The sequence below is a fragment of the Pteropus vampyrus genome, unplaced genomic scaffold (assembly GCF_000151845.1).
Source record: "Pteropus vampyrus isolate Shadow unplaced genomic scaffold, Pvam_2.0 Scaffold352, whole genome shotgun sequence".
In the NCBI taxonomy this organism is placed as follows: domain Eukaryota; kingdom Metazoa; phylum Chordata; class Mammalia; order Chiroptera; family Pteropodidae; genus Pteropus; species Pteropus vampyrus.
In genome coordinates, this window is record NW_011889133.1 from 165,831 (window position 1) to 179,149 (window position 13,319).

The following is a 13,319-nucleotide window of genomic DNA, read 5'->3' on the forward strand; positions in this document are numbered from 1 at the left end:
CCTTTAATATATCTGAAGTTTGTTTTGATGTAAGCTGTGAGATGCAGATCAAATTTCTCTTCCCACATAGTTAACCAATTGTTCCACCATTAGTGATTCGATGAATGTTACTTTCTCAAATGATGTAAAATACCACCTTTATCATATACTAACTTCTCATGTGTACTTGGATATGTCTGAAAAACACTGTTTTAATTATTAAAGCTCTACAGTAAGCTTTTATATCAGGCAGGTTAATTGTTCTCTCTCTTACTATTATTTTTCCAGATTTTCTTGGCTGCTTTCACCCACTTATCCTTCCAATTATAGTATAAATATTAAAGTATTTTCTTTGTAATAATACATAATTTTTCTAACAAATCCCCATATAAAGATTATGGTGACATCCTTTTAATAACATCCAATGATACTCATTTTAACAGTTTTATAGGTATTCTCCCAGATATTTCAATGCCTACTTAAACATGTAAAACAATGAATACCTCAGAGTTGGTATCAGATATTTTTCAGTTACAATTATTAGAAAACCCAATAAAATTGACTTAAATAAAAAATGAAACATATGAATTCATATAACTGAAAACATTTGATCTGGACCTCAGGTCTGGTTTGCTCCAGGAATACAAATGATGTCATCAGGCCACAGCCTTTCTAATTTTTTTTTTTTTTAATTGAGATGCAATTGACATTGAGATAGAAATAACATTGTATAAGTTTAAGGTGTACAACATGTGAACATTTGCATATTGCAGTGTAATTACCACCACAGCCTTAGCTAACACCCCCATCACCTCACATAGTTATCATTTATTTTGTGCTTCGAGAACGTTTAAGATCTAGTCTCATAGCAGCTGCGAAGTATATCAAACTTGTTGACTATGAGCACAATGCTGAACTTACTTATCTTCTAACTGCAAGTTTGTGCCCTTTGGCCAAACTCTTCCCAACTCCACCACATTCCAACCCCTGGTAACCACTATTCTCCTCTCTGTTTCTCTGTGTAAGGAAGGCTTTTTTAGATCCCACATATAAGTGATATCATACAGTATCTGTCTTGCTCCATCTGACTTATATCACTTAGCATAATGTCCTCAAGGTCCATCCATCATCCAAATACCAGGATTTTCTTCTTTCTTATGGCTGAATAACATTCCAGTGTAGTGTGTGTGTGTGTGTGTGTGTGTGTGTGTGCACGCGCGCGCATGCACAGGTAGCATTTTCTTTATCCAGTCATCCATTGATGGACACTTAGGTTTTTTTCCATGTCTTGGTTATTGTAAATAATGCTGCAATGAACAGGGGAGTGCAGATATCTCTTCGCGATCCTGATTTCATTTCCTTTGGATTTATATACTTAGATGTGAGATTGCTAGATTATAAGATAGTTCTCCTTTCTCAGGATTGCTTTGGCTCTTTGGGGTCCTTTGAGGTTCCATACAAGTTTTAGGATTGTTTATTCTATCTCTGTGGGGTGGCGGGGGTGGGGGGGAATGCCATTGGAATTTTAATAGGATTGCCTCGAAGCCAGTCTTTCTTGATCCATTTCTTAACTCCCCTCTGGGCTGTCTCTGTTCTACACAGAAGTGGCAGGAGCCTCAGGTATATATAGCCTCAGAGAGAAATATCTATCGAGAAGAAAGAGCATCCTTAAGTATCCCAGTTACCAGATCGGTACAGCCACCTGCAGCTGCTATGAGTGTTGGCTGCTAATGGCTCACAGCTACAGCCTTCTCTGAAACATTGCCTGCAGCCAAGAGATCCACTTTTCCCAGATATGTCTGGGGGGTTCCACCTTCACCTCTTGGGGGTGACTCACAGTCAATGGGTGATTGATATGGGCTACAAAGAGGCGAATTCCTTGCCTAGAGGCAGAACCGAGTGTGCGGTATAATTCACACTCCGAATTCCCCTAAGGATCAGACCAAAGCTAGACTCCAATGAAAACTACATTTTTGCTTATCTATTTCCTGTTTCCTTCACCCCGCTTACATGTTTTTTCTGTGAGCTCTCCCTCAGTGAAACACTTGCCCCAATATCTCTGAATCCGGTCAACCTAAGACACATCTCTTCCCAAAAGTGCAAACAAAAGTTCTGGTCAAAATACTTAATATTAATAATGTCAGCAATAATAATTGTGTACTACAACAAAGCACTCCAGACCACCCCACCCCAACCCGCCAAACCCTCACAAAGGGAGGAAGGTAATAAATGCTCTACATCCCCAGGGGATGGAATATTATTGTCATTACTGGCATATTCTCTCTCTTTCTCCTCTACCTTGTCCCAATTGCCACTCTTCCCTCCATACCACGCCAGAGAACATTTGCAACGTAGTACACATACTCTTAGGACACAGTTATTTCAATAGGTATTTAATTATGGGAAACGATAATAAATACTGTCAAAAATGCATCGGAAGATTGAATTCTCTGTGCTGCCAAAAGTCCTGTTCTGTGGCTGCCTCCCTTCTTTGTAATATATTCTTGCATCATCTGGCATCTGCAATTGCAAAAATCACCCTGGGCAGGCTGAATGCTTGCTAATTATCAAAGGGTTTTATCTCAGCCATGTTACTTTGGAGTGAAAGAAGCACATGACCTCTCAGAGACCCCTCTCACTGAAAGAGTTCTGACCCTACATTGATGAGTGAATAAACACATGCAGGGCAGAGGGGTGATTCCACTGAAGCAGAACACAAGTTATTAAGAGGAAGTAAGACAGGTTCTCCAGAAACCCACAATTTAGCTGAGATGAGACTAACCACCAAACAACAGCCAGGAACAATGAAAGGCAAGTGGAATTAAGTGCCAAAGAGTGTGGTTATAGCAAAGAGAGTGTGGGTTTCAGAGACTAGGGAAGAGATGAGAGCTGAAATAGCCAAAGAAAGCTGCCCACAGAAGCTCTGGAAATAGATCTCTAAGAAAGATGAACTAACAAGCTACTCAGGATACAGATTCAAATGAAAAATGTTTCGACCATCCTAGCCTCATTTTCTCCAGAACCAATAATCATCCTTCCTTATGAATTTCTGAGCAGACAACACAACTAGGTTTCGGCCCCTCAGATGAGACTCGACATCAGGTTGAAGGCTGAATGCAGTATAAAGGAAACGTCCTACAAGTCCTCAGGTCTGAGTTCCAGTCCTGGCACTACCTAACTGGGACAGCAGGACATTAAAGGTCACTGGCAAAAAGGAATCAAGTTCATTCCCTACAGAAACTGCAAATGAGCTTTGAGACTCATGAGACGCAGGAGTTGCGATGAACTCCCACGGGATTTGTTTTTAATCCTCTCAGTTGTGTAGAGAGGATAAAACCACAAGCCCCTCTTGAAGTGTGTTCTCCAGGACGAGGCTGGCTTTTCCCAGAAGCCCTGGGGCGAGGGGGGGTGGGGTGTCCCAGGTGCTGATTCATGATTCGGGAACATTTGTGCTCACTGCATCCTTCCCACAAGACCATCCCCAAAAGCACTTTAAATATCCCGCTGCTTTTCTTGGTAAGAAGGAAACTGAAATCCGCCAGCTACGTTCATCTACGTGAGCAGTCTTAGCTGCCTCCTACAACATGTTAAATAACCTTAGGTTTGATTCCAAACCTAAGATAAATCCAACTGGATTATTTCACCAGGTATTTAAGATGCAATTGTGATCTTGGTAATATCGAGAAGATACTGGCTCTGAAGTAAGATCCACACAAACTAGGGAAGGCGAAACTGGCAGAGAATCTGGCCATTGTCAGCAGAACTTGTCATCCAGTGGGACTGTGTCCAAAATGGAAGTTCAGCTTTTGTAAGAAATATTCAAGTGAGACTGGGTCATTTTTTTTTTTTTAACCTATGGATGTGATCTCTTTGGGCTTACATGTCACTACATAAATTTTAGAAAATATAAACAGTTTCATGGGGGGGCAGGATGGGGTTTTAGACTGCATCGCTTAGACAAGAGACTTCACTGTAAATGACGGTACTTTCTGTAATTATGCTGGAGTTGGGATTGATTTTTTGTATTATAGCTTTTGCTTTAGATTAAGACAGACCTGAGTTAGAATCTGGGCTTTTTCGCTAACTAACAGCTCAGGCAAAATGCTTACTGTTTCTAAGCTTCAATTTCTTCAACTGTAAAATAAAGATAAATAGTCCACTCTCATAATGTTATTGTCAGGTTGAAATGAAATAAAGCCTTAACAGTGCTTAGCAGGCTACCTGACTCAGGGCGAGAGCTCAGTAAATGTTGACAATAATATTTTTGAGACACCAATCTCAATAAGGTGAGGAGAGATAAACTTGTTAAGCTCCTTCATTCTCCCCAATGGACTCTACCTTTAAAAGCAAGAGAAAGAATAGTTTAAGAGAAGGTTCCTCGTTAAAGTAAGCACAAGGTTTAGGGGCCACCTCTACTCTGAGGAGTTCCTCTTTTTCCCAACTCCCTCCAGAGATCTCATTTATTTTTTCTACATTACTTAGTATAATCAAAACATTTTATAAGTGAGGATGTCAAGCCATGCATACTTAGGCCTTTTACAAAATGTTTACTGGCCATAGACTTTTGTTTTCTCTCTTGAAAAATGTCTCAGTTCAGGGAATCTGTTGCTGCCCTCTACTCTGGACCCATCCAAGCTGCTGGCACCCAAACTCCTTCTTAAACAAGATCATACGAAACTGGTTGTCGCCAGCCTGGTCCTGAAATTTTTCCTTCTGGGAACTATTCTGGAAATTGTCTTTCTGAAAAATAAGAACATTCTACCACATTAGGTAAAAATCCATTCTAAGCTACCAAAAAATCATTATTACATTATTATCAAGAAAATAGAGACTCTAATTTGGTTAAGCAATTTCCCCAAGAACATACCAAAGGAGAGATATGGCCCCAAAAAAGTCTATCTAAACCCAAAAAGAAGAAAGGAGTAAAGTCATGAACCATCAAAAAAAAAAACTCCAAAATTAAATGTAATCCTCTTCTCCCTCAGAAGTTGAGTATTCACCTAATAATCTTGGTGGTGCTATGATTTTAAAAGCAGAGACTCGAGTCTATAGAATGAGTAATTCTCTTCCTCTAAGAAGACAGCATATTGTGGCAGAAAGAGCACAGAATTTGGAGTTAGAAAATCTCAGATTCAAGTGTCGATTCTGTTTCTTCCTAGGCACGTGTCCAGGTGGTCAACTTCCTTAACCTCTCTGAGCCTTACTTTGGTCGTCCATGAAACGATCATACCCATAAACAACCTGTGGAGCTGCTGGAAGGATTAGAGTTAATATGTGAGGTAGGCCTGGCACACATGTGGCACAAACCCAGTGTGGCTGCATCTGTAGTCCAATGATCTGCCACCTAATCTCTGGTGATGTGCCTGAAACAGTCCTGTCTCTAAAGCAGAGGGAACCCTAGGGCCTTGCCACCAGATAAACAGAAAAGAGACTGTGACAATTTCAGAACTAGACATTGAGAAAGATGTTGAAATCAGCCACGTTTTCTCATGATTTAAAAACGGGAAGGATCTGATGTTCTAAAGAACTGCAGTGATATTTCTTTGATTCCATAAATCATAAAGATGCAGTAAAATATGGGGAAGCTGCGAAAGAAATTCATAGCAAAGAACACAGAATTTGCCATCAAATCATTAGCATTCAGAACTCAGATCTTCTACTTATTAAATCGGGTGACCTAAGACAAATACATCTCCCAGAAATTCAAATTCCTCATTGGTAAAATAATAATATTAAAATAATAACATTTGCTTGAAGATCATCTAGACCATGTTACTGGACCAGCCCAAGGGACCAGCCCAAGGAGGCCATGTTTTATATGATATGTCAGTGTCTCCCCCCATCTAGTGACCCCTGATTAGAGCTGGAGGAAACCCCCAACCCAGGATAAAGTTGTAAAGATTAAAGTGAAGAGGCTTTTAGTTATCTTTTTATTAATATTATGATATATAACTGGCAATAATATCGTGTAAATTTAAGGTATATAGCAGGTTGGTTTGATGTATTTATATATTAAAATACGATTACCTCCATAACATAAGCTAACACCTCTATCATGTGCCATGATTACACTTGATCTTAGCGAAAAGGCTGAGAAGCTATATTGTGTCCCATAATTATCATGGCTTCTTTATGGTGAGAACGATTAAGAACTACTCTCTTAGCAACTTTGAAGTTTATAACATAGTATTGTTGATTATAATCACTGTATAATCTCCAGAACTTAAACCTATCGATTATAATTTTGTTCTCTTATCACATGTTTTAATACAATGTGACTAAGCAATTTTTGACCTCATAATGAATAACTATATAACTAGAGAAATATAACAACAGGTAATATGAAGGAATAGTCAACATAAAGAGCAGATTCTTCATCTTCCAACTTCTGAAAGGTTTTCATGGCAAGGGATTAAATTGTGAGTGTCTGGAAGAGGTAAAATTAAGCCAAATGTGTAGAAGATAAAGGGAGAAAGAATCCAGGTTCAAAAAGAGAATTAACAGGTAGAGCTGTCCACAGATGGAGGCTCACACAGCAACCGGATAACCATGTGGAGAGTACACAGTAGAGGAGACTCTAGCATCCAGTGGGGATTAGAACAGATGCTGGATAGATTCTTTCCAAATATGAGAGTCTATGTCTCTTATCTTCACAGACATCTCCAAATACAAACCAGAATTCATCTGAATCAGAAACACCAGCTCATGACTCAGCTCCAAAAAATACAAGAGAAGAACATCGATGCCCAAGGAAAATCAACCACGTACAGGATTTCTCAAAAACAAGCTTTATAAATTGGCCCAGAAATATAAACCTAACTCTGTCAGAGAGAGAAAGCTGTCCTTCAGTTCTAGGATTTATTTTTATTTCATTCTCATCAAAAGTCCACTTTGAATCCATGGTCAAGAATAATCTCACCACAGTGACTGAGTTCATTCTCATGGGCTTTAGTGACTACCCCCGACTGGAGATTCTTCTCTTTCTGGTGTTTCTGAGTTTCTATCTAGTCACCCTTCTGGGGAATGTAGGGATGATCATTCTGATCCAACTGGATGTCCAACTCCACACCCCCATGTACTTCCTCCTGAGCCACCTTTCCCTTCTAGATGCCTGCTACACCTCAGTCATCACCCCTCAGATCCTGGCCACACTGATCACAGGCAAGACGGTCATCTCCTATGGCCAATGTGCAGCCCAGTTCTTTTTCTTCACTATTTGTGCAGGTACAGAGTGTTTCCTGCTGGCAGTGATGGCCTATGACCGCTATGTTGCTATTAGCAACCCACTGCTCTACACTATGGCCATGAATCCCAGAATCTGCTGGAGTTTAGTGGTGGGAGCCTATGTCTGTGGGATGTCAGGGGCCATCCTACGTACCACATGCACCTTCACCCTCTCCTTTTGTGACAACAATCAAATCAACTTCTTCTTCTGTGACCTCCCGCCCCTGCTAAAGCTTTCCTGCAGTGACACAGCAAGCACTGAGATTGTCATTGTCTTCTTCGGCAACTTTGTGATTTTGGTCAATGCCTTGGTCATCTTGACTTCCTACCTGCTCATCATCAAGGCCATTTTGAGGGTGAAGTCTTCAAGTGGCAGGGCCAAGACTTTCTCCACATGTGCCTCTCACCTCACTGCTGTGGCCCTCTTCTTTGGAACCCTCATCTTCATGTATCTGCGGAGTGGCTCAGGCAAATCCCTAGAGGAAGACAAGGTTGTGTCTGTCTTCTACACTGTGGTCATCCCCATGCTGAACCCTCTGATCTACAGCCTGAGAAACAAGGATGTAAAAGTAGCCTTCAAAAAGGTCATTTGTAGATTCTAGGTGTCCCAGAGACTGTAGATCTAAGGGAGAGGACTCTCTTTTTTTGGTCCATTTTCTTCCCATGTCAATATATCCCAATAGGCATATACCAACACTCTATGCAACTTGTACCCATGAACAGAGAGAAGGTAGAAAGGTGCCACCAGGCACACAAGAAAAACTGCAAAGGTAGTAACACTGCTTTCCAGCAACCCTATGGTACTTTCTTCTCCCCATCTCCCACCCACCTCCTGCCCATGCCTAGCACTCAGAGGTCTCGTGCTACACTCTGACATCATAACTTACAGAATCTCAGGGGCCCGAGGTGTCTTCGGTTTATCTCATTCCACCCCACCACTCTTTGTATCCATCTTGTGTTTCCTATTTTTTCTCTCTTATTGTTGCTCCCATCAATACTACATTTTATTCTGTGTCTAAGTTTACATCTGGGGATCCCTGTAAATAATACTAAGTAGTCTTTCTTCTTTTAATAGGTGAGTGACTGGTCAGCTCAGTAAAGGGAGTATTGTACTAGACAAAACAGAGTCTCTAAATGGCCAAGGGAAAGACAGTTGCTTGGGAAACCGGCCTTCCTCTTCACTGGTCCAGGGACTCAGGTCGGCCCCTTGGAGTGTCTTCCTTTTCACTCAGTCCAAAACAATGGAATTTGCAAATTCCAAATTTATGAATTGCCTTCCCACCTGACCACTCACTGGTTTTGTTGTTCCCGCTTTAATGCTTTTCTGAGGTCTTTAAGATTAACAAAACCCTTGAGGATATCTCCTCAAGGGCCAACTCCCTCGTCTCCAAAAGATATGGTGCACTGTTTCTCCTCCTCACCCCCACTGCCTGCCTCATGGAAGTCCTCTTCCATTTCTAGGAACAGCAGAAATAGAAATAAGAAGAAAATTGAACCACGTATCATCTTCTCTGGCAATGAACTTGGTGAGGCAGGAAAGTAACTATAACTCCTTGATCAGACCCTTCAAGGGAGACCGATTTTTCTTCATGGCTGAACTCATCCCCACACAAGAGTCTGGACCAGATGAGTTCTCAATAAGTGCTCTTGACTCCATTTTTATGGCATATGCATTGTCTCATTTGAGCCTCATGGAAACTCTATAAGGCGAATAGGAAAGGCACGGTTAAATATAAGATTCCCATTGTGCTGTTAAGAAAACACTTTTTCATAGTCCTTTTGGACTTTTCTCAGAGTCCCTTTGTGCCCAGTATACAGCAGTAGACAAGTCATGGCTTTTGGAGTCGGGCTTGTATCTGAATCCTGATTCTACCACTAATTCACTGTGAAACTTAGAGTAAACGGTTTAATCTCTCAGATCCAGAAGTTCCTCGGGTCTAAAACAAGTGTAACAACTCCTAGTTCAAGAGCGTATTGTCAAAATTAAACAAGGACACGTAAGAAATCTCCTAGCCCAAATCACGTGCTCGGTGTATATTGTCCTTCTCCTTTCCCTTCCCCTCACTTTCTGACGTCAACTCTGGGCGTTGCCACAGTGCCATGGCCATTGACAAAAATGAAATAGACCACAAACGAATGACAAATTTTATTTCATCCAGAAAAATAAAACAAACGGGTGTTTGACTGAGAGGGGAGCAGCATTTGTCTATAGCCCACATGGTCAAGGATAACCAAAGGATTTATTTTTATTGAACACGTTGTATGCCCAATGAATCCCTTTACCCAACCTTGATATTATAAGATATTGATCCTCCATGCCCCTCCACGCCCAACCACTTTATTAACGTGTCTCATCACCCTGCCTGCAGTTAATTGATTCAGAAGTAAGAATCTCACCCATATATGGCTTACTAAAAATTTTTCCCTGAGCTTTAGGAAGTTGGGCATTTAAAAGAGATTCAGAGTAGGAGAGCGGATTGGCCAACATAGAGAAGTCAAGAAGAAGACAAGTATGAAGCAGTTATTCAAAGAGAATCTACCACAAAAGACCAAGAAAGAGTCCTTCCAGGTTCCCTTTCCTACTTCCCATTGTACTGAGGGGCGGCCGCTGTGATTTTCTTGCTTCCTTAAGACACATTGGGACCCTTTAATAAATTCCTCTTTCTGGACTAGTTACGCTGGGTCATCAGGTTCAGATGACTCCACACTTACAGAGAGCTGTAATGGAGAGGAGTTCAGCATATCACAGTGGATCTGCTCTTGTTGACTCCGATTACAACTACATCCCTGAATAAAGAACAGACTGGTTCTCAGTCTCCTCTTTACTTCCATGGTATTCCTCATCCATAATCCTTTGCTTAGGTAACGACTGTTCTAGCATTTGACCTTGCCCTTCAGATAATCATACTAGAATAAGCCCCTGACCCACTGTTCATCAATGAGTGAACAGAATAGAGCTATGACATGTACTAGAGCTAGTCAATGATTATTAAGCAGAACCAATGAAATTATCTCTCTCTTGAGGATTTAAACTGAAAAATATGGGAAAGGACTAAGCCAGCTGAGAAAGGAGACTCACAAATAATAATCAGATATGGAGAAATTGGCTGAGTCATTTTAATGGGTGAAGACCAGAGAGAAAATGAACAACTGTAAGATGCTGTGGAAGCAGCAATACAACCCAGCCCCTAGTGCTGCATTAGATCTCTCCAGGTCTTGAATTACATTCCAGGCTGAATTCTAGGGCTCTCCATAGGTCCCCAAGAAATCTCTGTCTCCCTTTTGGAGCATAACAGTCTTAACCACATTCTGCTAGAAAATCTGACTGGGACTCTGTTACAATCTAAAGGACCTACAAGCTATTGTCCTAGCTCCTTAGTAACAAAAATAATGATAATAATAGCTAAGACTTAGAGAGCACCTATTATATGTCAGACACTATTCTAAGTACTTTTATATATATTTAACCCTATGATGCCTTAGCAACCCTATGATGTAGGTGCAATTATTATCCTTACTTAGAGATGAAGAAACTAAGACATAAAAAAGTTAAAATAGGTTGCCCAATTTGAGCACAGGGAACCTGGCTCTAGAAATTCTGCTTTTACCATATATCCCCTTTGAACACCATTTTATAGACAGTCGTTTCTTTTCTGGCACAGAATCACTTAAGGGAAAATCGACTTCCTCGTTAGGCTTTTTCTCCAGGAACCACAACAGATGGTTTTCCTGTTTAGGAGCTTGGGAGTCATGTGAAGAGACAGTCAAAGGTCAGTGAAGAGATCAGAGGTGACAAGAATCTTCTTGCAGGTTCTTGGCTAAGCAGCTGAATGGAAGCTGAAAACGATTGCCTGTAATGCTCATTCAATAAAGATTTATCCAGAACCTACACTGAGTTGGACTGAAGAGACTCTATTCTCTGTGACTGCTAAGAGGGGACCAGCGCATCTGTGTGAGCATCAGCCATAAATTTTGTCCCAGACAAGACAGGTCTGTTGATGATTGAGAGAACGAGAGCAATACTGATTCTCAGATCCACCAACCAAGTGTATTTTAACACACCGAGTAAAAGTTACTTCTCTGGGCTTCAGTTTTCTCGTCTGCCAAATGAAGAGAACATAGCAGCCCGGGTGTGTTCAAATCTCTTTTTAACATCAGAACCCCGTTTCCAAACAAAATGAAATGAAGCACCTGGTTGTTTACAAGAGTTAAAAGAATCACTGCTTTGTTTGAGGCTGAAGCTGAGTTGGCAGCTCCCCACCTACTCAGCTTCCCTTTTATTTCCTGCTGCCGTGTCCCCTCGAGGCATCTCGATGAAGGCCAAGGCCTCTGAGAGGCAGAGCTAGAAAATCATCAAGGTCTTTCCAACTCCAGGGTTCCATGTGTCTGTAAAGTATGGGGTCTCTGGTGAGGGTTGTGGGTGCTTTGAACACGTGTGGAGAGGAGCAGGTGAGCCACCTCAATGTCTCAGACCTCACTGAGCCTGTCCTGAGGGCTGTGTGCACAGCGACCCTTAGAACTCGAAAGAAAGAGAAAACAGTCCCCCAGATGCTGACACAATGCCACATTCAAATGTCAGGCATCAGACCAATGTGGACACAGAAACTAATAGACAACAGTTGATAGCTCAGAATTTCAAGGAATGTTCTTCTCGTGAGGTTTTCCCATGGAAACAATAGATGCAAGTCGTAGCTACTGCCGTCCAGGAGAGAGTTGCCATATGAATGTATCTCTCTAGATAGAAAAGGTCAACGAGGGCATAATGGTGTCTTTCCCCTGCTGGATGAACTAAATTATGTGCTGAACTGAAGGGTTATGACCTATCTGGGAAAAAAGCGTTGTGACTGGTCAATCATGACAGCACAAATCCTACTAAGCTGTGAGATATTGCTACAAGTCTATAAGGCATATGATTGTTTAGAAATCTGAATTTGCTAGTGATTTCATTCAAATACTGAAACATTGGAAGTAATCTTTTAAGAGCCTCAAAGCGACTGATATTTACAGTCTTATAACTCAGATATATAGTAGCAAGAAAAGGGGCATTGGAGAAAATCTAATAATGCATGTCATAAAGCATGGATTTCATGTCTAAAGTTTCATCTCTGTGGAAAGAAAGCGGGTAAAAAAGACTGTGACTAATTCAGAATGGAGAATCCTGCGTCAAAAGAAAAAAGTTATTGGGTCATAGAAGAGAATAGATATTAGTGCAAATTCAGGAAGTCTATACGAGAAAGTTCCATGCTGAGATATGAAAACCATAAGGACAGGTCTCAAAGAGATGTCGAAATGCCAGCCCCGTTCACAGCCCAGCCGAAGGCGTGAAAGCTAGGTTTTGTATCACACAACTGCCTGCTTTGGACACAGCAGTGTTCATGTGTAGGCTGGCTACATACTTTCCACTTTTTAACTTTAGGACTGCTCCCTCCCTCCTCCCCCCCAAAAAAGAAGCTGGATAAATTGAATTCTCTTTTTAAAGTATTAGAACTATGAGACACTAAAATAATTTTTCAGTTTTTCAATGGAACTAGAGGTGACGGACCACCGTGGGGTGAGAAGCCACAACTATGTATGAGTCAGCGCCGTGAGGAAGCAGAGAAGGGAAAAGTGATGGTCAACTCACTTGACAGAGGGACAGGGAAAAAAGCATGTGGTTGGAGCACAGAAAAAATCACAGCGACGGCAGTGTGCTGGAGGAAAGATGCTTAAACTCTCGTGCTTAAGATCCCGAGAATCCCCTTAAGTTCAATAACATGGACTTCTGTCCGTCTTCGGTTTCCATTAGATCCGGTTCAGGAGAGGGGAGCGATGGGAGAAACCCGGGAAGCCCACGATGAGCTACCGTGAATCCAGAGATGTCGTGCGCATCTATGTCCACACCCGTCGGAGGTGTCTATTGTTAGAAACTTGGAGGACCTGGCATTCCATATCTGAAACACCGGGACCTTGGTTCTGCCTGATGAGCTGTGGAATCCCCAGGATCAAAATTAACAGACGGCCCCGATGTTCTGTGGAAGTTCTATGGCTGCTGAGAACCCCACAGCTCACAAACAGGTCTTTAACCCTGATTTCCACCAGCCTCCCAGTGAGTCTTAGATCCCTGATGGAGTAGCCTC

At 41.5% G+C, this 13,319-nt stretch overlaps 1 protein-coding gene across 1 annotated transcript; it reads left to right on the forward strand.

Moving 5' to 3' along the window:
* Window positions 1–6,878: 6,878 nt before the first annotated feature.
* LOC105304778 (olfactory receptor 9I1) lies at window positions 6,879–7,805 on the forward strand. Its single transcript, XM_011379055.1, has one exon. It carries the CDS (start codon window positions 6,879–6,881, stop codon window positions 7,803–7,805), a length of 927 nt encoding a protein of 308 aa, XP_011377357.1.
* Window positions 7,806–13,319: the final 5,514 nt, after the last annotated feature.

Bases quoted from the DNA above. Each gene is read 5' to 3' on its own strand.
- LOC105304778 (XM_011379055.1), top strand. From the start codon at position 6,879: ATGGTCAAGAATAATCTCACCACAGTGACTGAGTTCATTCTCATGGGC.